This window comes from Tursiops truncatus, chromosome 1 (genome assembly GCF_011762595.2).
Source record: "Tursiops truncatus isolate mTurTru1 chromosome 1, mTurTru1.mat.Y, whole genome shotgun sequence".
Classification (NCBI taxonomy): domain Eukaryota; kingdom Metazoa; phylum Chordata; class Mammalia; order Artiodactyla; family Delphinidae; genus Tursiops; species Tursiops truncatus.
This window is the reverse complement of record NC_047034.1, coordinates 175,665,206-175,691,618: the sequence shown is the minus strand read 5'-3', so window position 1 is coordinate 175,691,618 and position 26,413 is coordinate 175,665,206. Positions and strand designations below refer to the sequence as shown.

The window sequence follows — 26,413 nt, the reverse complement described above, 5'->3', positions numbered from 1 at the left end:
CTGCCTCAGTCCCTCACGGGCCCCCGCCAGCTGCGATGCAGCTGTGCACCCAGGGCCCACCCCCCGCCCGCAGGCCCCTTTGCTCCGCCCATGCCCCCTACACCTGCCCTCCAGCTGCTGCTCTGCCCCAGCCCACCTGCCTTCCAGATGTTGCCCTCCCTCTGACTCTACTGCTGGTCCCAGGGGTGGCGGTGGAGAAGGGGTGTGGGCCTGGGGTGCAGGGCAGGAGGCAGAAGCAGGCCTTACTCCAAAGTGCAGATGCGTGTGAGTCTGGGGCTGCGAGCTGGGGTGTGTGTGTAAGAGCTGAGGTCCAAGGTGCCTGCCCGCCCGTCTTCCGGCCCACCCTTGGGGCCTTCTCCCCTCCCCCTCCATCAGGGCCCTGGGACCTGCAGACTACCCCCCTCGTGGTCTGACCCCAGGCTCCCGTCCATGTAAACATTCCCTTGACTTTCTTCCCTAAAATATAAACGCCGTGGCCAGGCCTCAATGGGAGGAAGCCATCCGTCCCCGGCCCTGTCACTGCCCCTTTCATCTCCTTCCCGCCACCAGCCTGCCCGCTGCTCTATTTACACTGGACACTTCCTCTGGGAACAATACTGCCCAGGAGGCAGGCTTGGGCCGGAGGGTGGGAAGGCGCGGGGGCTGCCGTACTGCTCACCCAGGGCCGGGCTCCAGAGAGGAGGCGAGGGGCGGGGCGGCTGCAGGGATCCCAGCCAGGCCTGGGGAGAGGAGTGGGTCAGTATCGGCACGCAGGCAGCCAGCCCAGGGCTCCCCCAGCCTCCTGCCTTGGGCCCCAGTGATGCCGGGTGGGCCAGGGCGAGCCCTGGGAGGTGGCACAGCACCACGGTATGGCCTGGCTTTTGGGGTCAGACAGTCGTGAGTTCACGGCCTGGCTCCGGCCCCTCGCTAGCCCTGGGCCCTGGTTGAGCTTTCTCCCCGTGAAAAGGGCTGCAGGACTGTAAGATGAGAGAGGGTGCTTGTCTGTGCCAAGCACAGGGCCTGACAGTCAAGGACCTGGGGAAAGGCAGCTGAGCCCTGGGAGGGGACAAACAGGCAAGTGCGGTGCCACATCTGGGCACGAGACCCCTAGACCAGGAAACCACACCTGGCCCAGAAGAGGCGGAGGGGACAGGAGAGGCTGGAGGGCTGGGCCGCGGGCAGGCTGCCTACTCAGCAACAAATGGCCCCTCGCCGGCTCCCACAGTCTGAGCCTCCCCTCCCAGGGCTCCAAACGCAACAAGCCCCCAGCAGGCAGGCAGCTCTGTCTCCAAGCTGAGTGGGTCCTGCTCAGGGTGGAGAAAGGGAGGGGCGAGAACTGGACTGTCCCTGCACCTGTTGGACGCTAGCTCACGACCTCTCACTATGATCCCGTGAGGCAGGTACTGTCGTCGTCCCATTTGACAGAGGAGGAGACTGATCCTGGAGCCGTGAAGACACTCCAGAGCCCGAGCTCATGAAGGTCAGGGCACAGCAAGGTGCGGGGCCGCCACCATGTCCCCACAAAGGCTCCAGGAAGTCCCAGGCCTCCCTGCCCACCTCCTCCTCACCCTCACTCCCGGTTCCCATAACACGTAGCCCCCTAAAGTGTTAACTGTGATGGGTAAAATGGTGCAGCAGATTGCTACAATAAATAATTTACTGATATTTATAAATATGTAAATGAGCCAGCTTCAGAAATCGAATGAAGGGAGGGCCTCGGGAGAAGGGCCGCTATGGCAGGAATCTCATCACTCCCTCCAAAGGCTGGGGAAGGCCGGGGCTCCTGCCAGTTCCGAGGGGGGGGGCGCTCCTGTAGTGCACCTGGGCCCCTCATCCCTGATCCCTGGGGACTACGGGGGTGGCTGGAACGGCCACTTCCTCGCCTGGTCAGGGCCAGGTCCTCCCCTGCCCTGGGCAGCCCAGGCTCAAGGGGACCAGAGGCTCCAGTGCCCACTGCCCATGGCTGGGTACCTCAGAGTCACTTGTCCTGCCTTGGGGGTGGGGGTTAGTCCCCAGGGGCTGGGCAGGCCTGGCAGCCCCTCCCCACCAGTGAGTAATGTGTTTTGGGGCCGGGCGGACTGTCAGCTACCAGGCTCCGGGTGCTTTATGGGCTCTGCCTGGTGGCTCTGAACTCCCTGGTAGGAAATAAAGTTCTCCCTGCGTGTCCCTTCTAAACATTTCACTCAGTGGAAACGGTGTTTAAGAAAAATGAGGACATATTTCTTCCTAAGGATGCAGTGTCCCCTTTGGGCAGCCTAATGCCCGCTGTATATCAAGAAGTGGTGAGGCAGGGGCCAGGCACCCGTCCCCTCGGGTTGGGGTGGTCTGGGCCCTCCTGCCTGCTGCCAGGCGGCTCGGGGGCCGTGGGCACCGCTGGGTCACTCTGGTGGCCGCCCTGGCCCACACTGCCTAGAGCAACATGGCAGCTGGCACCCTCTGAGCCAGCTATTTAAAGTTGCCCAGTGCTGGGCAACTCAGAGCATCGCCTCAGTGGTCCCCCAGCATCCCCGTACGGCCGCTGTCCTATCCCTGTTTCCGGGTGAGAAAGCGGAGCTCACAGAGGTTGTCAACGGTCACGGTCACCCAGAGAGTGTGCCAGAGCCGGACTCCCGCTGGGCTCCGATGTCTCACCATCTGAGACCCCACACATACCTCCCACAGCCTCCCAGCGAGGGTGGCAGCAATGTTGGAGCTTCCCTGCAGCCCCTAAGAACTTGAACCTGACAGGCCACAAGCCCCAGTGCTGGGGTGCTGCGCCTATGTTCAGGCTCTGGGCTGAATTCTGAGGATATGAAACGAGCAGGCGGACTGTCCCGGCTCCTGCCATGACGGACTGTTCAGTTTAGACGAGGGGGCAGACGTTCAAGTCATTACAAGCGTGATCACTGTGGGGAAAAGCCTCGGTGCCACGGGAGCAGCGAGTCTGGGAAGCAAGGAAGGGTTCCTAGAGACATCTGCTCCGGCCCTGCTCCCCACGAGCTCCCTCAGGGCCCCCCTCCCCCTCCCCCTCCACACAGCCCATCTCCATCTTAACAGCTCCCACCCCATCTCCCCAGCCAGGACCTGTCCCCGAGCAGAAGGGTGTCCTTCCCTCTTGGGCCCGATCCCATGCCTGGTTTTTGCAGGTGGGAGGAGTGGCCACTGCCCCTCAGGGCTCTCAGCTGGGTCCCCTGGTCCCCAACAGCTCCAAGTCAGGAAGCGGGGGGCCCAGCCGCTGGGGGCCCTCCTCGCCCCACTTTGTTTATTTATTTATTATGATTTTTTAGTCCAGTTAAAAGGTTTACTATCCAGACGCGTCTAAGTGGCCTCACTTAGCGTAAGTAACTCTATAAATCAGAGGAACTGTTAGCATCCACCGCACAGGCTGGCCATCAATCTCCCCCAGGTCACAGCCAAACAGGAAGGGGAGAAAAGAAGAGTTACCGCCCCGGGGAGATTTAAAACACACACACACGCACACGCACACGCAGACCGTGCGCACGCACACACGCTCGGGCGTCTCTGTATTTGTACGATCATATTATACTCACACGTGCACACGAAGAGCGGCCCGGAAACCGGCTGTGCTGTGTGTGTCATGATAACAACGCACAAATCTGGCTCCTGCAGCCTGAAGGGGACACAGCCTGAGGGAGGGGTGAACCCCCGGGGCCGGGCTCTCCGTGCCTGAGCAGCCCTGCCCAGGCAAGCAGCTCTGGAGGGCGGCGAGGGGGCTCTGCAGGGTCCCCTCCCCTTCTGTGGCCCCTGCCTCTGCCAAACCCCAAGGGACCAGGCTTTCCCCTTCTGTGCGCCGGGGGCAGGGAGGTGGAGCCCAAGGACGGGGCAGGGAGGCTGTCAGCTGCAGGCCGCTGACAGGTCCTCGCCCGCCGTGCCCAAGGCTGGGCGCACCCCAGACACACAGCACAGGACTCCAGTAGGGCACCGCCGTCCAGAGGAGCACCCGGCTGTGTGCAGAGCCCTGGAGGTGCCCAGGCAAGGCGACCTTTCCGCAGCGGCCTCAGGAATGCCTCACCTTCTCTTCGAGTGGGTATGGCTGGAGGCACACAGAGCTTGGACACAGGCTCTCACCCCGTCCCCAGAGAGGCCCTGGTCCTAGAAGGCCCCACTAGGAACTGGGGTGGAGAGGCCACTCCTGGGTGCCCCTCGGCCTCTCCTGGCATCCCCCTGGGGGTCCCCAAGGCCAGGCCAGGCAGCCCGAGGGTGGCAGACCTGCCCAGGCCCACCTCCTCTCCTGCCTCGCCCCGAGGCCTCCCCGGCTCACCCGCCCGCCTGCCCACTGCATCTCCCCATGAACTCTATTTCTCTTTCCTCTCTGAAAACAACTGAGCTGTAAATACTGTTTAACCTTCTCCCCCCCCTCCCCCCCACCCCCTCCCCTCCGCACTATAAAAACACAAATATGCCATAACTCAGCCGGCCGGCCGCCCAGCCTCCAACATGCCCTGCGCCCGGGCCTCTCAGGAAGGTCATTACAAACGACTTTCCGATTCACTGCTCCTGAAATAATTTTGTGTATTAAAACCTGAATCTGCACTTTCTGGGGCCGAAAGCCTCGCTTAATTATGGCGGGTGTCCTTGGGACGGACAGTGATCCTTCACTCGCCAGCCGCGCTCCAGCCCTCCGCCCGCCAGCCCGCCCCCCTCCCTGGGCCCAATCTGTTTTCAAAGTGTGTCTGTCCTTTATTAAATTGTTTTCTTTTCCACATTATCAGTTGCCATGGAGACCTCATCTCTCGGATTATTTGAATTTCATTATATCTATTGATTTGGGAGCATTTCATCTTTTTTATTGTTTTTCTGTCAATTTTCAAAACGAATAACCATCTAATTTGCGTCAGTGCTGATTATGTTTGTCCCTCAATAGAGGTCGGCAGCTGCGCTGGGGAAACAAATCAATGAAAAACCATCATAAAACTCCCCACTCCAGTCTCCAGGATGTGTGGGTGACATTCCACGCCTGCGAGAGACACACTCATCAGCTCCAAGTTCGGCTACGGTGGCGGCAGCTCCGCTCCACGTCCGCCTCCTCTGGCCTTAATATTTAATTCCGCGATTTGGGCCATTATTAGTGGTGCTTTTATTAGTGCGTGTGCATGTGAGTGTTCGGTGGTGGGCTGGCTGTTTCACTAATTTGTGGGTGAGGCAGGGAAACCCCGGAGGAGGGCAGGGCGGACGGTGTTGGGGGTGTAGTGGGAAGCGGAGGAAAGGGGGGACACCCTGGGGAGCGGATGGGGCGCGGGACCGAGAGGTCCGCAATGAGGGGCTGGAAAAGGGGGGACACAGCAGGGAGACCGAGCGAAGGGGAGGAAAAGAGGGAATTCAGATTGCTCACTTTGTTGGTTTTTTTTTAAATAATTTATGCAATTTTAAGCATTTATGTATAAATTTTTTAATAAGCCACCCTGGAGCAGGATGGCCATTAACATCCCAACGTCCTTCTGTCCAATGGGCTGGCGGAGAGGATCAATTTCTGAGAGTACTTTCCCTTTTTTATGACATGATAAAATGCTTTTAAAGCAACTTACACAAATACGGAAAATTTTTTTTCTTTTTTCCCCCGTCCCCTCTCCCATCCCCTAACAGCCTTCTTATCCACCAGGGAGGGGGGTGTGCGCGCACGCACACTTGTGCTCGCGCTCTCTCTCCTTCGGGGGAGGGGGCTGGAGGGGAGGCTGGCCGGCAGAGAGCCCCAGTTCTAACTGGAACTGGCCGCCTGTCCTTCTAACAAGGGCATAAACTTTCATTACCCATGCACGCAGTCAAAGACAATTTAGGGAAACGCGCTGCTCGGAAAAGGAAAACCTCAGCGATTCGTGGCCCACGCTGCCGCTGCCATCTGGGGGGCTGCTGCCGTCTCCAGCGTGAGGGAGCGGGACCCTGAACCTCTGGCCCTGCCCGGAAGGAGGCGCGGAGGGGCCCTCGTGGGATGCAGCCAAAGAGGGAGAGGAGGGACCAGACGGAGCCCTGGGAGCACCCGGCCTTGGGCAGGGGCCAGGCCCCCTGGGTCGTGCTCTCCCCCGACACCCCTTCGCTAACCCCAGACAGGCGTGGGCCCTTGAGGGCAAGCACAGGACTCGTCATTTCTGCCACCCAGTGCTGTCGCGGAGCAGAAGCTCAGCTCTGTGGATGGATGGTCAGACAGAGGGACCAAATGAAGATGAAGTAGGAAACTGGGCCCAGATGGCCTGGGGTCCGTGCAGGAGACCCACGGGTGCTGGGGAAAGGCTCCCTCTCCAGGGGTCACCTGCCTTGCAAGTGGGTCTGGGGCAGGAGTACCTCTGGGTGTAAAGGATCGGGGGCACCAGAGCGAGAGGGGGTGGCCTGGCCACCATCACCCCAACCCTGGACTCGAGCCCCTACCGCCCTGAGACGGAGCCAAGCCCTTGTGAGGAAGAGGGTCCGTGCCCAGACTTGGGGACAATCCTTATTTCCATGTCCCCTTCACCTCGTACACCCTCCTCCTGAGAGGGCTGGGGGGTAGGTGGAGGGGCCTGAGGGGTGAGCCCTGTCCCAGGGCTGAGGGGGATGGTCCTGGTTCCCAGGTGGGCCCTTCCCTGCCACTGCGGGACAGCGCCCGGCCCGCTGAGGCCACGCCTGGGCGGCTGGACTTTGGCAGCTTCCAAATAAGACAAACTGACATTAGGAACTTGGCCGCCCTCTAAAAAAACCTCCCACTTTAAGCCAGTCACATCCCTGCCCCGGACATCAGTGTGCTCACCTGAGATGCGGGGCTGTTGAAAGGAGGACACGGGGTGACATGTCTGGCCCAGAGCCGTGCAGCATGGTGCCTGCCACCATACTGGATGGGGACTGTGGACAGGGTCCCCGCCTCGGTAGCAGGAAGCGCTGGTCCAGCCCTGCACGGCCCTGCCTTCGTCCAGGGATCTGGGGACCCTCAGCATCCTCCTGCTTCCCCACCTGCCACAAAGCCCTACTTTCTCCTTGGGCCCTCCCACCCTGGAGCCCCCGAGCCTCTCTCACCCTGGAGCCACCCTGGAGCCTCTCCCCGAGCCTGAATGTGGGCAGCCCAGGTGTCCTAGACGCTCAGCGGCAGCAGCACGGGAGCACCCAGGTAAGGCCAGGCCACCCCCAGCCCTCGTGGGACGCAAGCGGAACAGAGCTGCGCCCACCCTCCTCCTCTTTAGTGCGCAGCCCCCCCCCACCCACAACTGTCATTAAAATAACAAGTTTCTGTTACAATCTAAACATTCCCACATCGCATAAAGGGTTATATTACACCCGAGTCACTCCCGGGCCCGTGTTTGCACAGAAAAGCTCACGGCAGGTCCCCCCTCCTGACGAAGTGACTTATTAAAGTTTAAACAGTAATTAACAGAACAATAAAAATAAAGGGATGTTTGGGGAGTCATAGCGCACACAGGGTTTTTGGCAGTGCCAGCAGTTTTTCAGTGCCCTGCGCTGGCAGCAAAATGCGACTGAGAAGCCAGGGGGCACGGAGGATCGGGCCAGCGTTGGGTCGGGGAGACTCCAGGCCTAGAGGGTGAGAAACAGAGGGCAGACGGGAAGGAGGGGATGAGGTCCGGGAAGCCCTGCTGGAGTCTGTACGGGGCCACCAGCCCCACTGGGATCCGGGGTAGCAGGGTGGGCACGGTGGAAGCAGGAGAGGAGGTCTGACACTGGCAGGAAGCCCGCCGAGCCAGGTTGCGGAGGCTCTGCGATGCCAGTGTCTAGCTTGGCCCCAGGCACTTTCTGGGAGCCCAGTGCCCTGGTCACATCCAGCCAACTCCGGCATGGACCTGACTGGGGGAGGCATTGGGTACCCAGGCACCATGGGCATCACTAGACCCTGTGGTTAATGGTTCCTGGGCCTGGACGCCAGCCACTCCGGGCTTCTCTCCCAGTGGGGCAAGTACCTCTCCCTGCTCCCGTGGCCGGGGCAGTGCAGTGTACACCCTTGAGAACTCTCCTCAAGCCACTGGCCCCTACTAATAAGCGTGAGTTGGGACTCAGGGGACAAGACTGCCCCTCTATCCTCTGGGAGGGGGAGAGCAGATGGCCCAACCAATGCTGGCCCACATCTGAAGGGGGGAAGCACCCGGCTCACTAGGCCAAGGTGGGTCCCACTGGTGGAGTCCTCCTTTGCAAAGGTCCACAGGGAGCCGAGCCCGGGGGGCTGGCCTAAGGCCAGGATGCCCTGCAACTAGCAGGCCAGGCCACTCATCCTTCGCCTCTCCTGTTCTCCCTGCACAAGTTCTTTTTTTTTCTTTTTTTTTTTTTTTTTTTTGCGTTACGTGGGCCTCTCACTGTTGTGGCCTCTCCCGTTGCGGAGCCCAGGCTCCGGACGCGCAGGCTCAGCGGCCATGGCTCACGGGCCCAGCCGCTCCGCGGCATGTGGGATCCTCCCAGACCGGGGCACGAACCCGTGTCCCCTGCATCGGCAGGCGGACTCTCAACCACTGCGCCACCAGGGAAGCCCCCTGCACAAGTTCTACCCAGAGGCTCAGACACCTGGACTGGGTGTGGGGGGGTGGGGAGGGGTGGGGGGAGGCAGGGAGGAGCCTCGGGGAAAGGAGGGGCTCCACCTGGACGAGGCCAGTGCGCTCAGTACATTTCCCTCAAAGCCTTGGGGGCTAGAGAAGAAGGGACAGCAGGAATGCTTAGTGGCAAAACAATGCACGTGTTTTATCTCACGCCAGCCAGGTGATGGGCACCAAGGTACCGCCGGGCTGGCCTTAGACTTATCAGCTCCCCAAGCTGCCCTCTCACTTCTTCCTTCTCCCAGACTCCCTGGGCCCCAGCTGTCAGGCTACGTTGGTGGGGTGCTCTCCCAGGGCCGTCCTCTGACCTTGCAACCCAGAAGCCATGGCCAGCCTTGCTGCCCTCGCCTGTCCTTCCTCTCCAAGGAGAGCCTCTGTAAAATCAGTGTTCTCTCCTCACCACAGAACATTAGTTCCCAAAAGTGTTTTTTCAGTATAGCATCCCCAACTCAGGTTCTCCCAAGTAGGGCAGAGCAAAGGGTGTGACACAGGGACACCGCGAGGACTATGCCGGTGCCCTCCACCTTCCTCTTGGCCTTCTCCCATCTCTCTCAGTGCCAACCTGCCCGGGCCTGCCTGGGGATCCTAGTTCTGCCGTAGCCTCCCTCTACCCTGGTGCCTGCCGTTGGCAGCCTGGCCCAGTGTCAAGTCCAGAAGCCAGCCCCTGGCCCAGGCAAGCAGCCCCACCAGATCCCTGGCACAGGTCCCCCTGCTCTTTCCTCCACATCACAGCTGCAGGGGCTGACGTGAGCAGCTGCAAGCCACGCGTGGAGGTGAGACGCTGGGCTGAGGCCAGAGGCTCTCTCTAACCTTGTGTCTCCTAGGATTTGGTTCCTGGGCAGCTGGTGGGCACAGAGGGCAGGAACTCGCTTTGGCTGGGCCTCCATGGTGCCCGCCCATGCCACTGCCTCTCAGCAAGGCCCCTGCAGGCACAGCCGGCCAGGGGAGCACAAGGCCCCAAGGGCCTGGGATCTGGGCACAAACTTTGCTTCAAAGACGTAGAGAAGAGCCAGCAGCTTTCCTTCCCCTCTTTTCCAGGCAGAGCTCTTTGGGGCTCCACCCCCTGCCCCAAGATAAGGGACCCTTGGTGAGGGGAGGGTAGAGGGCCAGGCAGAGAGAGCTCAGGAAGGGGGCAGGCGACGCTTCCCAGGCACCAGCTGCTCTGCTCGGGAGCCAGGCTGCGAAGGAGAACGACAGGAGCTGCAACGCCCTCGCCAGAGGAGGCTGACTGAGCCACACGGCGCCCAAGGTTGGGGGGGTGGGCAGGGAAGGTGTGCTGGGGGTTGGGAGAAGGACTGGCGGAAGGCGGGGCCCCAAGGAGGGCAGGTGGGGACAGAGGCCTTCTAACTGGTATGCTCTAAGGTGGTCAAACTGGGAGCAGGTTGCTCATCCTAATCTGCTGTTTCCAGAACCCCCAACTTCTCCCCTACCCCCATGGCACGGCAAGGAGCTCTGGCTGGACAAGGAGCTCCTGCGGGTGGCAGCTGTCAGGGCGGTGGCTGTCCTAGATCCGTACAGAACTTTAGAACTGGAAGGGGTTTGAGGCCCGAGAGGTTGAGAGGCTTGTTGAAAGCCCAGGTCACTCACACGTCAGGACCAAGCAAATCCAGAGGCCCATTTCCTGACCTAGGCCCTGTCATGACCAGCAGATCAAATTGCTCCACGTCTGTGTCTTAAAAGGGAATTTTCTGTGACCTTGGAGGCCGCTCCAGGGCCCATCAGCCCCAAACACCCCATGGATTCCCTGCTGGCGAGGCCTCAAGCCCCACATTTGCCCACCTGGGCAAGGACCCCAAATGGTTCTGAACCAGCACCCCGAGGGTGCAGGGCCTGGGACTCAGGCTCCTCAACTCTCCCAGGGAAGCACAGGTGGCATCTGGCTCTATGACCTGGCTTACCCCCGGAAATGAGTAGGACACGTGCGGGGCTGACCATGTGGGAGGGAGAGCCTGGGCACATGGAAGGCGCTCCGGTGCTGGCGGGAGGGGCTTCCTCTTTCAGGGACTGAGACCCCCAGAGCTTGGGAGCTGTGCCCTGAAGGGAAGACAGGGCAAGCGCTATTCTGGGATTAGAGGAAGGGCCTGGGAGAGGCAGGCCCCGGGCAGGTAAGCACAGCCTCCAGGAGCCCCAGGAAAGAAGGCGGGGATGGCAGCAGGTGGCAGAGAGGTGCCATGGATGACACTGCTACCCCACCCTCCCTACAGCCCATCTCCACAATCCCCTTGCTGAGGCCAATGACGATGACATGAGGGGCCTAATTTAGGAGTATTTTTAAAACTGTGGCCCTGGTGGAGGGGTTTAGCAGTTGTCAGCCATCTGGAGTAAGGAATTACTGTCACCTCCCTGATCCTATAGTCCCTAAACCCAAAGCTGGCTACGGCTCAAGGGGGGAGGCAGCAGGTGGGTGGGGGACGGGGCCCATTCCAGGGCGGGGCTTCCCACAGGCCAGGAAGCACCTTCCCTCACCCTCAGAGGGGGCCTGAGCCCGGGCGAAGGGGGCCGGAGGGCCCCGTGTCCTCTGTGCCCACGCGGGCTCTCCCACCCGCTCACGCACGCTCACTCCCTGGGCCATGCCGGCTCGCGCAGGGGCCGTCAGGTAAATTAGATCTGAAAGCTGACAATTTCTGACCATATTTCCTTGATTATTTCAAACAAATGCACAGCAGCCGCTGTAAGGAGATTAAAGTGACATAAACGTCCCGAGTGGGAGGGGGGAGGGCAGAGGATTCAGGTCACCCCCATCCGTCCCCCGCCTGACAGACGCTATATCGCTATCCAATCCAATAAAAAATCCCCCCCTTTTGCTTTAATTAATTTTACAGCTAGCTTGCTTAATTACTTTCAATCAAAATCCTCCTGCCATCGCAAAATTAGAGATGGTTGAGCTCCATTAGCCTAAATTCTTCATTTCCATATAGAAAAGAGGCTGTCTGCATAGCCAGCCTGGGCCCCTGGCAGGACAGACGCCCATGTGCCCGCCCGCTGCCAGCCAGCCCACTCCTGGCTTCCGCTCCACGGCTATCTCTGGCCTGTGCATTTCCCCTCATTCTCCTCCATCCTTGCTCCTTGGGCTGAAAGAGGGTGAGGTCTAGAAGGGGTACACTCCCCCGCTGCCCCCAACTCTTCCCCTGATTCATGCAGGGACTGCAGAGCTGGGCTGGACTGCCAGGGTTGGGCTGCCCCTGGCAAAAGGAGGGACGATCCTGGGATCCTGCTACCCTGCTAAGGGGCCTCTGCTGCTCCCAACCCAGGGCAGACAGTTCTCCTGGGCTCTCTGCCTCATCCCTCCTCACGAGGCAGAGCTCCCAGCAGAGCAGGACCACTTCTAGCCTTGGACTTAGGCCCAGTAGGTAAAGACCCCTGGAACCAACATCATCCAGAGTCACCTCTCTGCTGTTTCCTGGCTAAGGCCCTGCTCACTATCAGAGCGACTCCAGGGCCAGCTGTCTCCATGGTGCTAACAGGCAACATGGCGGCCCCCACAGACTCCCGTGTTCTCCAGGGGGCCCCATGTGGGCCCCTGCTCATCCTCCCGTATCCCCGGTTCCCAGCCTGCAACAGCTGCTCTGCTCCTCCACCCCCAGCCTGGGTCGGGTGGGTGGCTGGCCTGGGCTCTGTCCACATCCTGTGCCTGCACCAGCTCCCTTCTCTCCCTCCGCCTCCTCCTCACAGCCCCCAACCTCAACTCCGGAAGCTCCACTTCAGGTTTTCCAGGCTACAGCCCTGAGTGTCACCACAGGGTCCAGCCCAACCTGGGCTCCAGCTGATTAAGGATCTGCAACAGGATGTAAGGATTACAGTAAAACCTGGCTCCGGATCTACAGGGGCAGAGGGCCAAGTCCGGGCTCTGGGACTCCCCTCGCCTCCCCTTTCGGCACGCCCCCTCCCTCTGAGATGCTGAGGGCCAAGAGAGCCTGGGCCTCTGGGCCCTTCGCGGGATCCTGGCTGGACGCTGGGAATTGGATGACAAGGGGTAGCATGTGGGACTCAGGCCAAGTCTGGCAGGAAGGCAGGACTGGGATGGGGTGAGGAAGGGGATTTATGGCTGAAACCTGCCCTAGACCCTCTATGGGGACAGGAAGCCAACCTGGTCCTCCCTCTCAGGGGACCCGCATGGAGGTGGGGTGTCCTGGGTCTGACTCTGGAAGCTCTCAGTGAGGCCCTTCCAGGCAGCAGGCTTTAGGGCTGCCCCATCGCTATGGCTGAAGGATTCTGGGCTTGGGTGAGGTAGCTGAACCTGGACCTGAACCTGGAGCCAGTCTTCCTGGACACCAGGGACCCACGGTCAGTCTGCAGGCTCCTCGCGGATCTTGCCCTAAGGGTTATTTAACCCAAGTCCTCCTCTTCCTGGGTCAGTTGAGTTTCTCAAATACATCCCAAGTACCTTATGGGCACTGTCCCCGCTGGCCCTAGGGATCCAGAGAGAACGGTTTCAGGTATCAGGGAGCTCAGATTCTGATGGGGAAGACACACCAGCTCCAAAGCATTCCCCACGCCACTGAGGGCACAGAGGGGAGGCCAACTGTGAGTTCCAGGAAGGCTTCCTGGTGTCCAGGCCCAGGCTCTGCCTGGGAGGCCAGCAGGTGCAGAAGGAAAGGGGGGCGGCTCCGCTGGGCTCCTGTTCCTCCAGCCACTCTTCCCTCCACGCAGGGCTGCATCCTCTCTCCTGCCCTCTCTTCCGTGAGTCCTCAGCAGAGTAGGCTAGGGAGCCCAGGAAAGGCAGGAGCAGCCCCAGACCTCGGGGGCACTTACACACTTCCTGGTCACTCTCCCTCCCCCTGGGGCAGAGCTGAGCTGACTTCTGGCTCTGCCCCTGATGCACCATGCCTGGCACAGACAGCCGAGTTGGTAGAAGGGTGGCTGGCAGAGCAAGTTCCGGGTCCGCTGCCCAGAGCTCGAAGGGGCACAGCCACAGTGGGGTGGTGAGGTTCCCCCCCATCTCCGGCCTGCCAGCCAGCACCTGTGGCGCGGGAGTACCTGCCTCTCGCCCCACTCACTCCTTCAACTCAGGAAACACTCCTTCGACTTGGGCCTGGCTACCCCTCCTCCTGTGCATCCCTCAGGGGTCCCGGTTGAAATTTTACTTCTTCTGGGAAGCCCTGCAAACTGCAGGGCCCCCTTCCTCTGCCCTCTCATCACACCCTGCTCCCTTAGATAGCACTTCTGTAATATAACTTGGTTAATGACCCCTCTATTTAGCTAAACGGCAAGATCTGCGGGAGGGGACCACTGTTTTAGCAGAGCGCCTGACCCAATAAATATTTACTGAACAGATACAGAAAACTAAGTGCTTCTCAAGTTCGTAAGGGGTAGAGCTGGGATTGGGGGTGTGGCCTGACTTCTCTACCAAGCCCTGTGGAGCTCCAGGGCCCTTCCTATCTGCGAGGGTAGGACTGGGTGGGACTGAGTCGGAAACCCCTTCTCTTGGGTCTTTGGCCCTCTTGAGCCTCAGGCTCACCTCCAAATGCCCTTCGCAGGGCTCTGCCTGGAGAACAAAAGAGGCCCCAGTTGTTCCCACATTTCTCTGGGAGAGGAACAACTGTTGCCGGCCAGGCCCTTGCTGAATAAATCCAGCAACTGTTTGTCGTACAGTGCAATTCTCTCCCGCTACTCCTTTCTCTGTCCCAAAAAAGGAGAAAAGGAAATTGAAAAAAAGATGGGGGAAAAATCCCATCCCAAGCCCCACGATCTCCCTTCCCCCCACTATCAAGTCCGTCTGAAAATGTTAACACACAGAGGGCACGGGGACAGCCACCTGCCATTGCAGACAACTGGGACAGCCGCAGCAGAGGGTGAGGCTGTGAGATCAGGACCCAAAAAAAGGAGGTGAGGGAGTGAAGGATGGGGGAGGGGGCACGGGGCAACAGGAAAGATCAAAGAAAACGGAGAGACTTGGAGGGCAGTGAATGCCCAGCCCAGCAGTCAGGGAAAGGGCCCTGAGGACGAGTGGAGGGAGAGGCCAGAGACCTGCAGAGACACCCAGAGCCAGAGGGCCCAGGCAGGCTCCAGGAGGCCAGGCTGGATGGGGAGGCAGGAGGTTTCTGTGGGAGCAGCAGGTACAGTGAGGGGAGGCGAGGGAGGGGAAGAGAAGTTGACTGGGTAAGAGGGAGAAAGGTCTATTAAAAACCTCTCAGTGCATAACACAAAATGTCAGGGTTTATAGCTTCATTCTTGGCATTGCCGGGACTGAGAACCCTGCACAGAAATGTCACCGCTTGTCATGTTTAATCACCTGCTGTTTGTTAACACCTTCCCTGCAAGGAGCCTGGTCTCAATCTGCCCCTGGGCCCCCAAGGGACCCGGAAACAGAAAACATCCCCATCTCCTTCTTGGTCCCGCCTCCGGGTCTCAAGGGAGGAGCTCCATTTGCCATCCATCTGAAGGTCTCCCAGGAGCCCCAAAGTGACCCTTCCTATCAGGCAGGCCAAGGAAAGGGACCCATATGGTCCTAGCAAGGGGCTAGGACCTCTGGCCCGGGATGGTATGTTTCAAGTGGCCAGAGCCAGGGTGCTCCCAGGCTGACTACCTTTCTCGTGCTCCTTCCACCTGCCTTTCTAGGGCTGCCTGTCCTTTCTGTCTAATCCACTCCTGTCCCCCCACCTCGGGTGGAAGAGAAGATAAATAAAGGAGGGCCCGCTCAGAATCCCTGCAGCCTGGAATTCACCGATCTGTCTGCTTGGACAGCAACTGTCACATAACATCTAACATTCAAAGCCACCGTCCTTCCCGTTACAACCCTGGATCACACCATCTGTGGTTCTGGCTTGGCTCTCTCTCGGAGCACGCTTTGCTAGGTTGTTTAGACTAGGAATTCTCAGTCCTACTGCCCCATAATTCCTCCCTCTGGGGTGGGAGGGTGGAATAGGCCACTCAAGCAGCACGTGTCTTCCCAAGAACACCTGGCTGTTCCCCACCCCTGAAAGCATGGTGTGGTTAACACCAGGCAAAGGGCGGGTCCTCTCTCAGATGACACCTACACAAACTCAACACAGCCCCCAGACGCAAACCCCATGCAGGGACAGCTAGCTGTCTGCAGAGCAGCAAGGTGATCCTGTACAGTTCCCGAGGTAGCCCTGTTACTTCTAGAAGCAGTGAGGGCCAGTGGTGAGCTGAGCTGCAAGGGTCTCCCGATCTTTCCTTCCAACAAAAGCCATGCTTACACAGAAACATATCTGACAAACATGCATCCCAGGAGAATGCCCGTCCATTCAGACTTTCTTCCTGAAGAACGCTGTGTCCAGTCCATTCATTCCCATTTCTACAGAAACAAGTCAGAATGTTTTTCAACTCCCCTTTGCTACTTCCCTGCAAACAGACGGGAGCACCCCTTTCTCAGGAGGTAGGCAATAATGAACGCTTTTAGAGGAGGCGCCCTCCAAAAAGTTCAAAATGCATTTGCATCAACAATTGCCTTTTACCTCGCAGGGAAGGCCCGGGGATGCGTCCACGTGTTACAGCTGGGATATAGGTGGAGCCCAGAGATGGGGATGTGGGCCAGGCAGCACAGTCAATAACCAGGGCTGAAAGTGGCCTCCACTCCACGCTGCCACTGGAACGGTCCTTGGGGAAGCCCTACTCTGGGTCTGTCTCCCTGCATTTGGGAACAAATCCCTAAGTGTCTCTGGGCCTCCTGTTTCCCCACTGGTGAAACGGGACAACTCCCTGCGTCTTTCTCCGAGGGAATTGATGAGAAGAAATGGATAATAGGTGTGGTGTGCCTGGAGTCTCTTGGAAGGAGGGCACTGGGGGAACTCACGGGGTTTCTGCCATCATGATTCTGCATGTCGCACCCCTTCCACTATGGGGGGAGGGGCTCAGTGTCAACAGGGTGGGGAGGAGTGGGGCCTCAGCTGCAAGGCCTCTCCTACGCCCAGCAGAGGTTTTCAGGCAGTGGCCTGTCGTGCCTGGGGAGGTGTGTGTGCACACCCGCTCGAGTCCACACGCACCTGGCTGAACGCAGCCCACGGAGCCGGAGCCAGGCGGTTTTCGGTGGTGCCAGTTGTTAAGTACCCCATCCTGGGCTGAGACTATCATAGTTCAGGTGCTCGGGCTCGCCAGGACCCTGAGGGAGGGGCTGCATCAATAAGCCCATCCTTCTGCCTCCAGGCTTGAGGGGGTTCACGGGCCATGGGTCTTTCCAGTCCTGGGCAAGCCAGGGCGGGCAGTCACTACATTGCTGACCACATGGAGTGACAGCTGGAAACTGCTCCCGCAGCCCCTCCTTCTTGGGTGTCAAGAGAAGCGCTCCACCTCCTGGGTGCACTGCCCACGTGGGGTGGGAGGTCAGACTGGAGCCCCTCCCACCTTGGGGATTTGAAAAGCTGGTCCCCGGCATTGAAGGGGACCCTGAGCATACATGGAACATGTCCTCTCAACTCAGCAGGCCAGGGCAGAGCCCCAGAGGAGCCAGGAAGCAGGGCGTGGCCTGAGGTCCAGGGGAGCCCCTGGGCCAGAACTGTTCTGTCCAAGCCACTTGGATTTATCAGATGAGCACGGCCTCCCGGCCAGGCCCGCTGGTATAATCCTTTCATTAATTTACTATTCGATGGGAAATTACTCCTTACCCAGGAATATAAGTTTTCATCTTATTTTAAGTTAGATTCTTAAAGCAATTACCCAGGCATCTGGTGATGACTTCACCGCCGCGGCTGGGCCCTGGAGAGGAGAAGGGCAGCCCTGAAGCTGCACAGACCCCTGGCTCCCGGCCCCGGAGGGGAGTTCAAGGAGAACTGGGAGCCCCTAAACAACTGTCCTGGGTCCTGGGAGGGAAGTGGGGGGCACACCGTCATCTCTGATATTTGCTGTCTGTGAAAACGCTCCTCTCTAGCACCACCTGCCCCGTGAACCTACTGGTGACAGTGGCTGAAAAGCCTCGGCAGCTGGTGCCGTGGGAGCATTTTCTATTTTTAATTGTTTGATCGGAATATTAACTCATTTAGGCCTGTTCCCAAGACACACTTCCCAGCCAGAGGGTTTCCCCCATTCCCCAGACCTTCTTCTCTCCCTGTCCAGTCAGAAATCAACTTTGAAATTAATAACTGGATACACAGACCTCTGCAAGTTTGCAAAGGATCAACACACCGGAGAGAAGAAGAAAGACGGTCCTCGCCGGTCACAGGGTGGCCCCGAGCCATCCTCTCGGCCACCAGGAGGGGGAGGTGGCTCAAGTGCCTAAACGCCCCGCTGCTCCTACCTGACCCCGCTTTTCCTGGCCAGCCTCTCCCTCTCCCCTCCGGTCAGCCCCACTGACCCAGTCTGCTCACTTGTCAACCTCAAGGGCAGGGACGCTCAGGAGGCTCCCAAGGCACGTGGCCCTGGGCTCAGAGGGGCCGGGCCAGAGGCTGACTTTCCTTTCAGCTTCCACTTCCAAGAGGGAGGGAGAGAGGGCAGCCTCTTCACGGAGCCACAGGAGAACCTGCCAGCCAGTCCTCCCCGGGAGCAACACCAAGGGCTCCAGGCCCAGCCCCGATGGGAGAGTCACCCTGCTCAGCCTGAGCTAAGTGTCGCTCCCCGTGCTGCTGGGGACAAACCTAACCCCGGTGGCCCCCTTACCCGTCCTCAGAAGGCCCCCAACCCAGCCCTGGGACCACTTGGCCTCTTCGCCCTACATGCCCTTGGCCCCCCTGCCAAGCTCTTCCCTCTCAAGGTCACAGGGCTGTCCACACCAGGAATATTTACTCACCAGACTGGCCCTGTTAGCAGCACTCACCACAAATATGCTTTCTGATAAAGTTGGCAGAAAAAAGTTCTAGAGCTGGAAACAGTGTCAGAAATCATCCCCCACCCGCACAGTGTGAGGCTGCGAACAGGTCACACAACCAGCCGGCCAGAGTCCTGGCGGAGGCTTTTGTCGCTCTCACTTTTCTCCTTCCTGTTTTACTTCCCAACATACAGCCTGTTGCCAGGGGACCAAGGGCTGGGGATGGCTCTAAGCTCGTACTGGGTCTTGGCCCCCAAAGGGCGCAGCCCAGAGGCAGGGGCGTGGGGAGCGGCCCTCTGTTTCCTCCTGCCAGGAGCTCTCTCAGTGGCCTCTGGAGGACGAGGCCGGGCGGCCTCTTACCTCTGCTTCTCTCTGGGCCGTCTCACCTCGCTGAGCCCCCTTCCCACCCGCCCGCCCTTCCTCTGTGCACATGGGCTTTAATGTTTTTATTACCTGTTTGACTCACTGCCTTATTGCTTCTCCCCTTAATGGGGCCGTAACCGTGGAAACAAGGAATAAACGGGCACCAGAAAATGAGATGATTAAACAGGTCACCCTGGCAAAACAAACTCAGCCAAGGAACCTCTGGGGGTGGGGAGGGCAGGCTCCTCCTCTTCTCACCCTTGGCCAGAAGGCTTGGACCAGACCCCGGACCAACATCCCCGTCCCTGGAACCGGGGCAGATGCAGTGGGACGCCCCCTGCCGGGCAGTGGGACACCTGGTCTACCCCTCCCCAGGCTCCCCTATCTCCCAGGCAGCCCTCCCGGCTGGCCTTGGGCCTCGAGCTCTTTGGCTGAGGGGTGGCAAGGAGGGAGGCACGGGCCTCGAGGGAGGGAAGAGCGATGCCAAGGAGAAGATGCATTTCCTGATGACACAAAGTTCTAGAATTCGCTCCCTGCTGGCTTCCTGGATGCCTCCTGCTCTCTCACTGGGCTGGAGTCCCCCACCCGATGCATCTCCTGCTCTCACGCAGCATATTCCCCCCCCCCCCCGCCTCCAGGGGCCCCTTAGTTCATGGAGAAAGCCCTATACTAAAAGGCCAACGTACGTCAAGGTCCAACTCGGGAAGCTTTCCTCTGGGAATCCCTGGTCTTTGGAGCCACACAACGTGTCTGTGTGGCTCCGAAGCCACATCCTGGACCAACCTGCTGTCAGCAAGCCTCCGGTCAGAAGGCTGCAAGGGGGCCCTCGTCACTTCTGCCTTGGCCCCTTGGCACTGGCCAGGACGGCGAGTCCAGAAGAGCCCCCAGGAGGCAGCCCGTGGGAAGCTCTAAGAACAGACCCCACAGCCCGCTCAGGAGCAGCCCAAACACCATGCCGGGGGCAGAGACCCAAAGCCCTGGCAGCGTGGGGTAGGCCTCAGCACGAGCCACCCTTCCTTCTGGCCTTACTCCCTGCACTGCGGGTACCCGGCTGGAGGGGTCCTGGGAGTGTGAGCAGGACCTAGAAAGGAGGAGCATGCCATAGCGAGGTCTGCTGCGGGGAGACGGGCACGGGAGGAGATACAGCGACGTCCTGGACCACTCACTGGCTACTGCCCCCGTCCCCTCCAGGGCAGCAGACTGCGTGTGCAAGTGTGACCTCACGGCAAGACCCCCCCGCCCCCAAACCCGGTCATGGTTAGCAGCTAATGGGGCCCCCACCAACCACTCACGCCTACCTTCATCCTTATGCCCACTTTCCCCCTTCGTGTCATCCCTCACCCCAGCCCCACTCCTTCCTGTAAACCAGGCGTAGAAAGCTCTCGAGGAGCAAAAGCCCAGGTCCCAAGGGAATCACCAAACGTTTCCTGCCTGCCTCCTGCTGCCCCCACTAAGAAGCTGGAGAGGAGTTGGCGAAGAGGCCCATGAATCAATCAATTCCACCAGCACTCACAGTGGGAAGGCGCGAGACCAGCCCTGTACCGCACACTCGGAGGAGACGTGAATGCAGAGCTAACTCTAATATGGTCACCATTACAAAAAGCGGTAGCAGAAGAAAGCAGGGTTCCCGGCCTTGGTCTCTTGGGTCAGGGTACAGAAGCCTGAGTGCCGCCCTGACACACCAATGTCATGGGTATAACCAGGTGCTCAGAGCAGCAGGCCCCCAGCCAACCTCTGATCTCTTGTCTCTTTCCAGGGCCAACTGGGTATGAGGTGGCAAAGGGGGAGGGGCAAGAAGGTAGGCAGGAGGGTCTGGCTTTAGGGAGCTGGGTGGCCTGGGCCAGAAGAGGCAGAAAACTGTGGTTGCACAATGGGAAGCAGCCAGGGGCGGTGGGCTGTGGGGTGGAGGAGGGAGAGGAGTACAAGGCAGTAGAGAGAAGAGGCTGGTGGAAGTCTAGAAGGTGTGGGTGATACAGGAAACATCGTTTGTCTATCTCTATCTGTCCCAATACCTCCCATCCTTTGTCAAGTTCAAAGGCCACTCCTTCACAAAGCTCCCTGGGCTCTCAGCCCCAGCACGCCCACCTGGTGCGACAGATAAACGCACCTGTCTCCCTCCACCAGACAGACCCCAGAAACCTGGGAAGGACCAGGCGGCCTTCATTTCTGCAGCTCCTACAGCGGGTGCTCCCCAGTGCTTACTGAATTGCAGACCTCACTACTTGCATGGGATTTCCTCCCCTTCAGGGCACGATATGTCCTGACGAGTCTGGGGTATGAGGATGCTATGCTGTGGTCAGGCAGCCAGAGGGGTGAACGCTGGACCACCAAGTTGCCACTTTTTCCAATCAATCCCAGAGAAGCAGCCTCCTCTCCTCCGCTCGCTGGGACCACCAGCCCTCCTCCTGTTCCCTGGCTCCTTGCTCTTCCTGCTGTACTCTGGCCCAGCTACCCCAGAACAGCTGCTGCTTGCCTTGGGGACCCACAGGCTGTCATTACTACAGAGCAACTTCCTTCCCCCCCTGAAGAGGAGGAGGAGGAGAAGGAAAAGGAGGGGCAAGAGGAGATGGGGTAGCAGCCCGGGCGGTCAGGGTTTAAAAACCAGCTCAGCGGGGCTTCCCTGGTGGTGCAGTGGTTGAGAGCCCACCTGCCGATGCAGGGGACGCGGGTTTGTGCCCCGGTCTGGGAGGATCCCACATGCCATGGAGCGGCTGGGCCCGTGAGCCACGGCCGCTGAGCCTGCGCGTCCGGAGCCTGTGCTCCGCAACGGGAGAGGCCGCAACAGTGAGAGGCCCGTGTACCGCAAAAAAAAAAAAAAAAGGCAACAGCTCAGGGAGGGCAGTGCAAAGGACAAGCCTTGGGGCCTGGGGTGGGAGAGCGAGGGTGGGGAACAGGGGTAAAGAAATGGCCTGACTCTTCTAAGAACGGTGGGCCAGGCAGAGGAGGCTGACGGAGGGGGCAGGTGCATCACTAACCCGGCAGGGTCCAGGAAGAGGAGAAGCCTGGGCCCACAGCCTCCTGGGTCCCACCCAATCCTCTGCCCAGGGACTTGAGCCAGGGGCAGCAGCTTTAATGAGGAGATGCTGCTGCCATGACTCAGCCCTCCAAAGGTGTCTCCATTTATTTTATTTTGCCATCATAAAAACCCAAGCTGCAACTCAGCCCGATGCCCTGGCTCTGGGGGATGGGGGAACACCAGCAGTGACGGCGAAGGCTACTGCAGGCCTTATATCCAGAGTTTTGCTCCTGTATCTTATAACCAGTGCCAGGGCTGGTTCAAGGGGCCACTTCGCAAACCAGAGCTGCCTGTCTCGAATGCTTTGTTCCAAAGAAAAGGTCCAAATGTGTGCTTCTCACCTCGTCCACTCAACCCGTCCCCCAAGATGCCCCACTGAACCCTCTCAGTAAAATCAGGTTGGGAGCTGGACAACCAGAGGCCTTAAAGGTCAGCCGGTGCTCACGCCCCCCCAAACGTCACAGCCGGCCTCTGAACGGTACCAGGAAGCTCACGAGTTCGGAGACGGCCCATCCTGTCCTTGGCTCCGACTCCTCCTTCCTGCCAAGACGGCACTGAAGCACCTACCCCCTGCAGCAGACTGGCAAAACCAGCGCCCAACCTGACCGTAGGGACTGGCCCCAGCTTAGACTGGTTGAGTGGGTGTACCTGGCCAAGTAAAGGCTCGAGGAAGAAAAACTGAGGACAACCTGCTCTGGCCCAAACTCAGCATGGACTCTCTTCCTCCAGAAACAGCACAAGAACCTTCCCAGGCCCCAGTGTGACCAGAGCCAGCAAGGTTCCCAGAAGCCTCCACTCCTGGCAAGGCCCTGGCCTTGAACCGGTGGCTCACAGCAGTCCTGAGGGTCTGGAGGTGGGCTGACACTCAGAGCAGCAACTTTGGGTTGGGGAAGGCAAATTCTTTGCTCTCTGGGGTCAGCTACTGCCTGGAAGAAGCCTGCGGCCTTTCCTCTCCCCTCCTCGAGACTGTGGTGTCCGCGAAGCACGTGGCCAGCATGTGGACATCCACTCCAAGAACCAGGCTACTAAGCCAGCATGTCTCAGCTCCCTTGACCCCATCATTCGTGGCCTCGTCCACAGCCGAGGCTGGGGCCAGGATACAATGTGGGGTGCGGGGGGTGGGGTTGGTCTGTATGCAGTGTAAGGGGGTCCAGGCCTGGAGTCCCAGCAGAGCTTATCCCAGGGAAAAAGAAGCAGGCCTGGCTCAGTAAGCAGCACTGATCCCTCCCCCTGACTCACCCTGACAACACAGCTACAGCCACAGCGCCAAGTGGGCAGTGGTGCCCCTCATGGCTCCCCCCGTGGTCCCTGGTCAGCCCTTTGAACTTGCTCTCTTGCCTGTTTGGCCCTTTACCTGGCAGAGCCTACCCTGGATCCTCTGATGGACAGCTCTAGCCCTGGACGGCCCCTCCCCCTCTCCTCAAGACCTCCCTAGGGAGAGTGGGGGCAATTACGACCAGATCCTCAAGAATCAGGGGCAAGTTCCTTTTCAAAGCTCTACGGCTGTTTCAAAGCCATTTTTCACCCTGGCCTCCAGTTTTTTTCAGGGCCTAGGAATCAGCCTAGCGGGGCCTAATCCTGGGGAGCTTCCCAACTGCAGCCTGGACTTACCTGTGTCTGAAAGCTTCCTGCCTCCTCCCCTCCCCCTCCTGACTCCCTCCCCCAGGGAAATCACTCTAAAAGGGCCTAATGGAACTATGTCCTCCTCTCTTCCTCTCTCTCCTCCCTCCCTCCCTTTCTTTCTCTTTCCTTTTTTTTTTTTATTAGCATTTGTGGAATTTATTCCCAAACTCTCCTAATCTTCCGTACACAACCATTTGATTTGCATAACCCAACCCCCTCTCATAAAAACTGGCTGCTAGTTTAATTAAAAAATGTAAATTTGCTGTCATCTCGGGGCCTGGTGAAGGAGGACGACATCGGCATTTTTTATCGCTCAAGACCTCCAGACTGATCCAGCCCTTGGCCGAACTATGGTGGAAGAAAAGGGGTCCACATGGCCCCTGAGGGTCTTGTGGTTCTGCTGTCCCCTCCTGAGAAGCCCTGGTTCTCCCACCACTGAACTGCTTATGGCTGTAACGCTTCAGAACCTAGACCCGGAGTGATGTTAACCCACGACCCAACGCTTACTGGGTCCCCTGGTACCAGCAACCCTTTGGGCCCTGTGTCTCCAGCCTTGTGCTGTGCTAGAGAGGCCCTCGGCAGAAGCTGCCTGTGGTTCCCCAAAAGAAGAGAGCCCCTCATCACATCAGCAATGAGTCCAGGCCAGAAACGAGGCCCCTGGCCCTGGCTGTGTGCAGAAGTACATCCCAGAGGTTGAGGAAAGATGAGCACGCAGTGAGCCCAGAGACAGGCGCAGAGGGGGATCTCAGAGCTCCCACCTGCTTCCCTTTTTTTGTGAAGAGGGGAAAAAGTGCTTTTCTTCTGAAGTTCTGAGATTAAGGGAAACTTTCAAGTTCAAAGAAAAAGCTGAGATGGTATCACCAGATGACTTCTCCAGGAAACAGTCAGAACTTTGACACCCTGGACCTCCTCTCACTGAGCGGCCAGAGTCCAGGCCTGGGTCCTGCTGGGAGGGCCCTGCTCCAGCTACGGGAGGGACCAGAGCTGACCACAGGGGCCCTTCTAACTTCTAGGAAAAGTTTCCAGAGCCTGTCCCTAGAGGGCTGGGAGAAGTAAGTGCTGGGAAAGATGTTACAAGAGGTTCTGCCACCTGCAGGCCCAGGAGGCCCTCTCTCCAGTCGGGGATACCCTTCAGAAGGGCTTTGGAGTCATGCCCCGACAGCAGGTGGGAATAGGGCAGGAGGGTGGACTCCAGCTCCAGTTGGCATCTGGGTTAGAAGGAGGAAGCTGAGGGCCCGACTTCCAGCCAAGTAATGCCTAGGTCCCCTGTGCCTGCCCACAGCAGAGGCTCACCTGTCCCAGGTAGGGGGCGGTGCATTACCACCACCGGCCCATCTATAAAGTCTGCTTTTAGCTGGGATGGGGGGGGGCATTTCTGAAGAAAGGGGGTGGGGCCTGAGAGGGAGGCGATGAGGCACCTGATTAGAGGTGGGGGGGGCTGCTTCTCTGTGGGAGTGAAGGGCAGGGAGGGGCAGGGTGGCAGCAGTGGCCTTAGACACCTTAATCACTTTGCCCAGCAGGGGTTGTTGCACCTTTCCTGGGCACAGAGGTCCCCAGGACCTCCACATCGAATTCTCCAAGATCACACCTGGCTGGACATAGTATTAATATTCCTTCCCCAACAAACACACTTCTCTCCTTCCCAAAGCCGCTGCCATGTCCTGTCACCCATCCTGGGCCCCCTAGTGCTGCCTCCTGCCCTCTCTGCCCACTCCCTTTTGACTTCAGGAGGTCAAATGTCAGCCCATGGATCCCAAGGGGCAATGCCATGAACTTGGGCCATTATAAACAACCACTCTAACAGTCACCCATACCACCTTCTATAAATGAAACAGAAGGGTTCAGAGATCAATCTCAATGAATTATGAACCTGTTTATCACTGACTTAAAGACATTTAGCAAGAAGACAGCGCTCTTGTCAGCCTAGGATGAGGGGCCTGGTCAAAATTCCATTTCAGTACAGAGGGCTAAGGGAAAGCCTGAAGAACGTAAAGTAAACCTCACTCTGGGCTCAGACTGGAACCTCAGATAGGAAGAGAAGAGAAATGTTGAATACAATTAGATTAAAACCAACAACACACCAAAATCTCAGCATAAACTCTGCTCCAGGCCAGCACTATGCTATGTGGAACCCTAACCTAGGCGCCATGCTAGGCCCCCCAAAACCCATACATCCAAATTCAGTAGTTTGTCTGGTCTACCCTCTCCCAGGGTAGGGGCTAAGGGGGATGGAAGAGAGTCCTGGGCCCCTCACTTTGAACTGATAACAGCCGCCTCATCCCACGGATTCTCAGGTGAAAAATACTCATTGGCCATAATAAGCAGCTTGATCACCCGACACAGCCTCGTCCCACATAAATTAAATTCCTTTACCTTGAGAGAGTCGCCCCGAAACCAGACTAACCGCCTTTCCCAACAGGACGCTGCTTTCAAAAACTAAACCATCCCCCACTGAAAAAATAAAAACACACACCCCACAGCCAGATACACAGAGATCTTTGCTGGAGAAGGAAAAAAAAAAAAGAAACAGAAAAAACACGCAGCCGTTCAAAAAACACGGAGAGCAAAAAACAAAAACCCCACGAAAACCCCCTAAATCCTCTCTCTGTGTGCCCCCCAGCTCCCTCTCCCCTAGGTTCTTTCACAATGACAAGCATCAAATTAGTCACAGTCCCTAAGCAAGTAACAAATAATAACAATAATATCATCGGAAGCCTCACGATCCAGAAACCCAGGCAAGAAGCGCAGCCCGCACCGGACCCTCTCCAGACCAGCACCCCCCCGCGCCCCGCTCAGCTGCTACCTCATTGGGCTAAAAATAATAACTTCCGTAAAAGAACCGAAAGAAAAGTGAAAGAGCCACCCCTGGTTCCCACCGGCCGGTACCTGTACCAAGATCCATTCTCCTCTCTTTGGTCCCAAACTCTTCGAGGAACGCCAAAAAAAGAAGAGGAAAGAAAAGAAATCTGTTTAGTCTCTCGCAGTGCCCCCCACTACCCACCCCAGCTTTCCCCCTCCGCTCTCCGCACCCTTCCCCCATCGAGGGGCGGTCAAGTCCCCGGGCCTGGGGGAGAAATGAGAAGGGAGACCCGGAGGGAGAGCGAAAGTTTCTCCCTCCCGCCCCTCTCTCTCTGGCGCTCCGGCACTGCACACTCAAAGCAGCTCCTCTCTGCTCTCGAGTTTATTAAACTAAAAGAGAAACTATTTATAGACGCGGCCCGGGTCGGGGGACCC

The 26,413-nt window shown here is 58.6% G+C and overlaps 1 protein-coding gene across 14 annotated transcripts in view; it reads right to left on the bottom strand.

The window, feature by feature from the left end:
• Positions 1–26,413, bottom strand: part of CASZ1 (castor zinc finger 1) — a 156,884-nt gene that overhangs the window by 29,706 nt on the left and 100,765 nt on the right. For 11 of the 14 annotated variants that reach the window (XM_033843382.2, XM_033843391.2, XM_033843410.2 and 8 more), the window contains one exon: positions 26,066–26,104. The exons of 2 other annotated variants lie outside the window; for them this stretch is intronic. In XM_033843382.2, coding sequence (XP_033699273.1) covers positions 26,066–26,081 — 16 coding nt within the window. In that variant the 5' untranslated portion in view covers positions 26,082–26,104. Of the gene's footprint in view, positions 1–26,065; positions 26,119–26,413 lie in introns of all 14 variants that reach the window. One more of the 14 variants, XM_073796149.1, reaches the window with a different exon arrangement.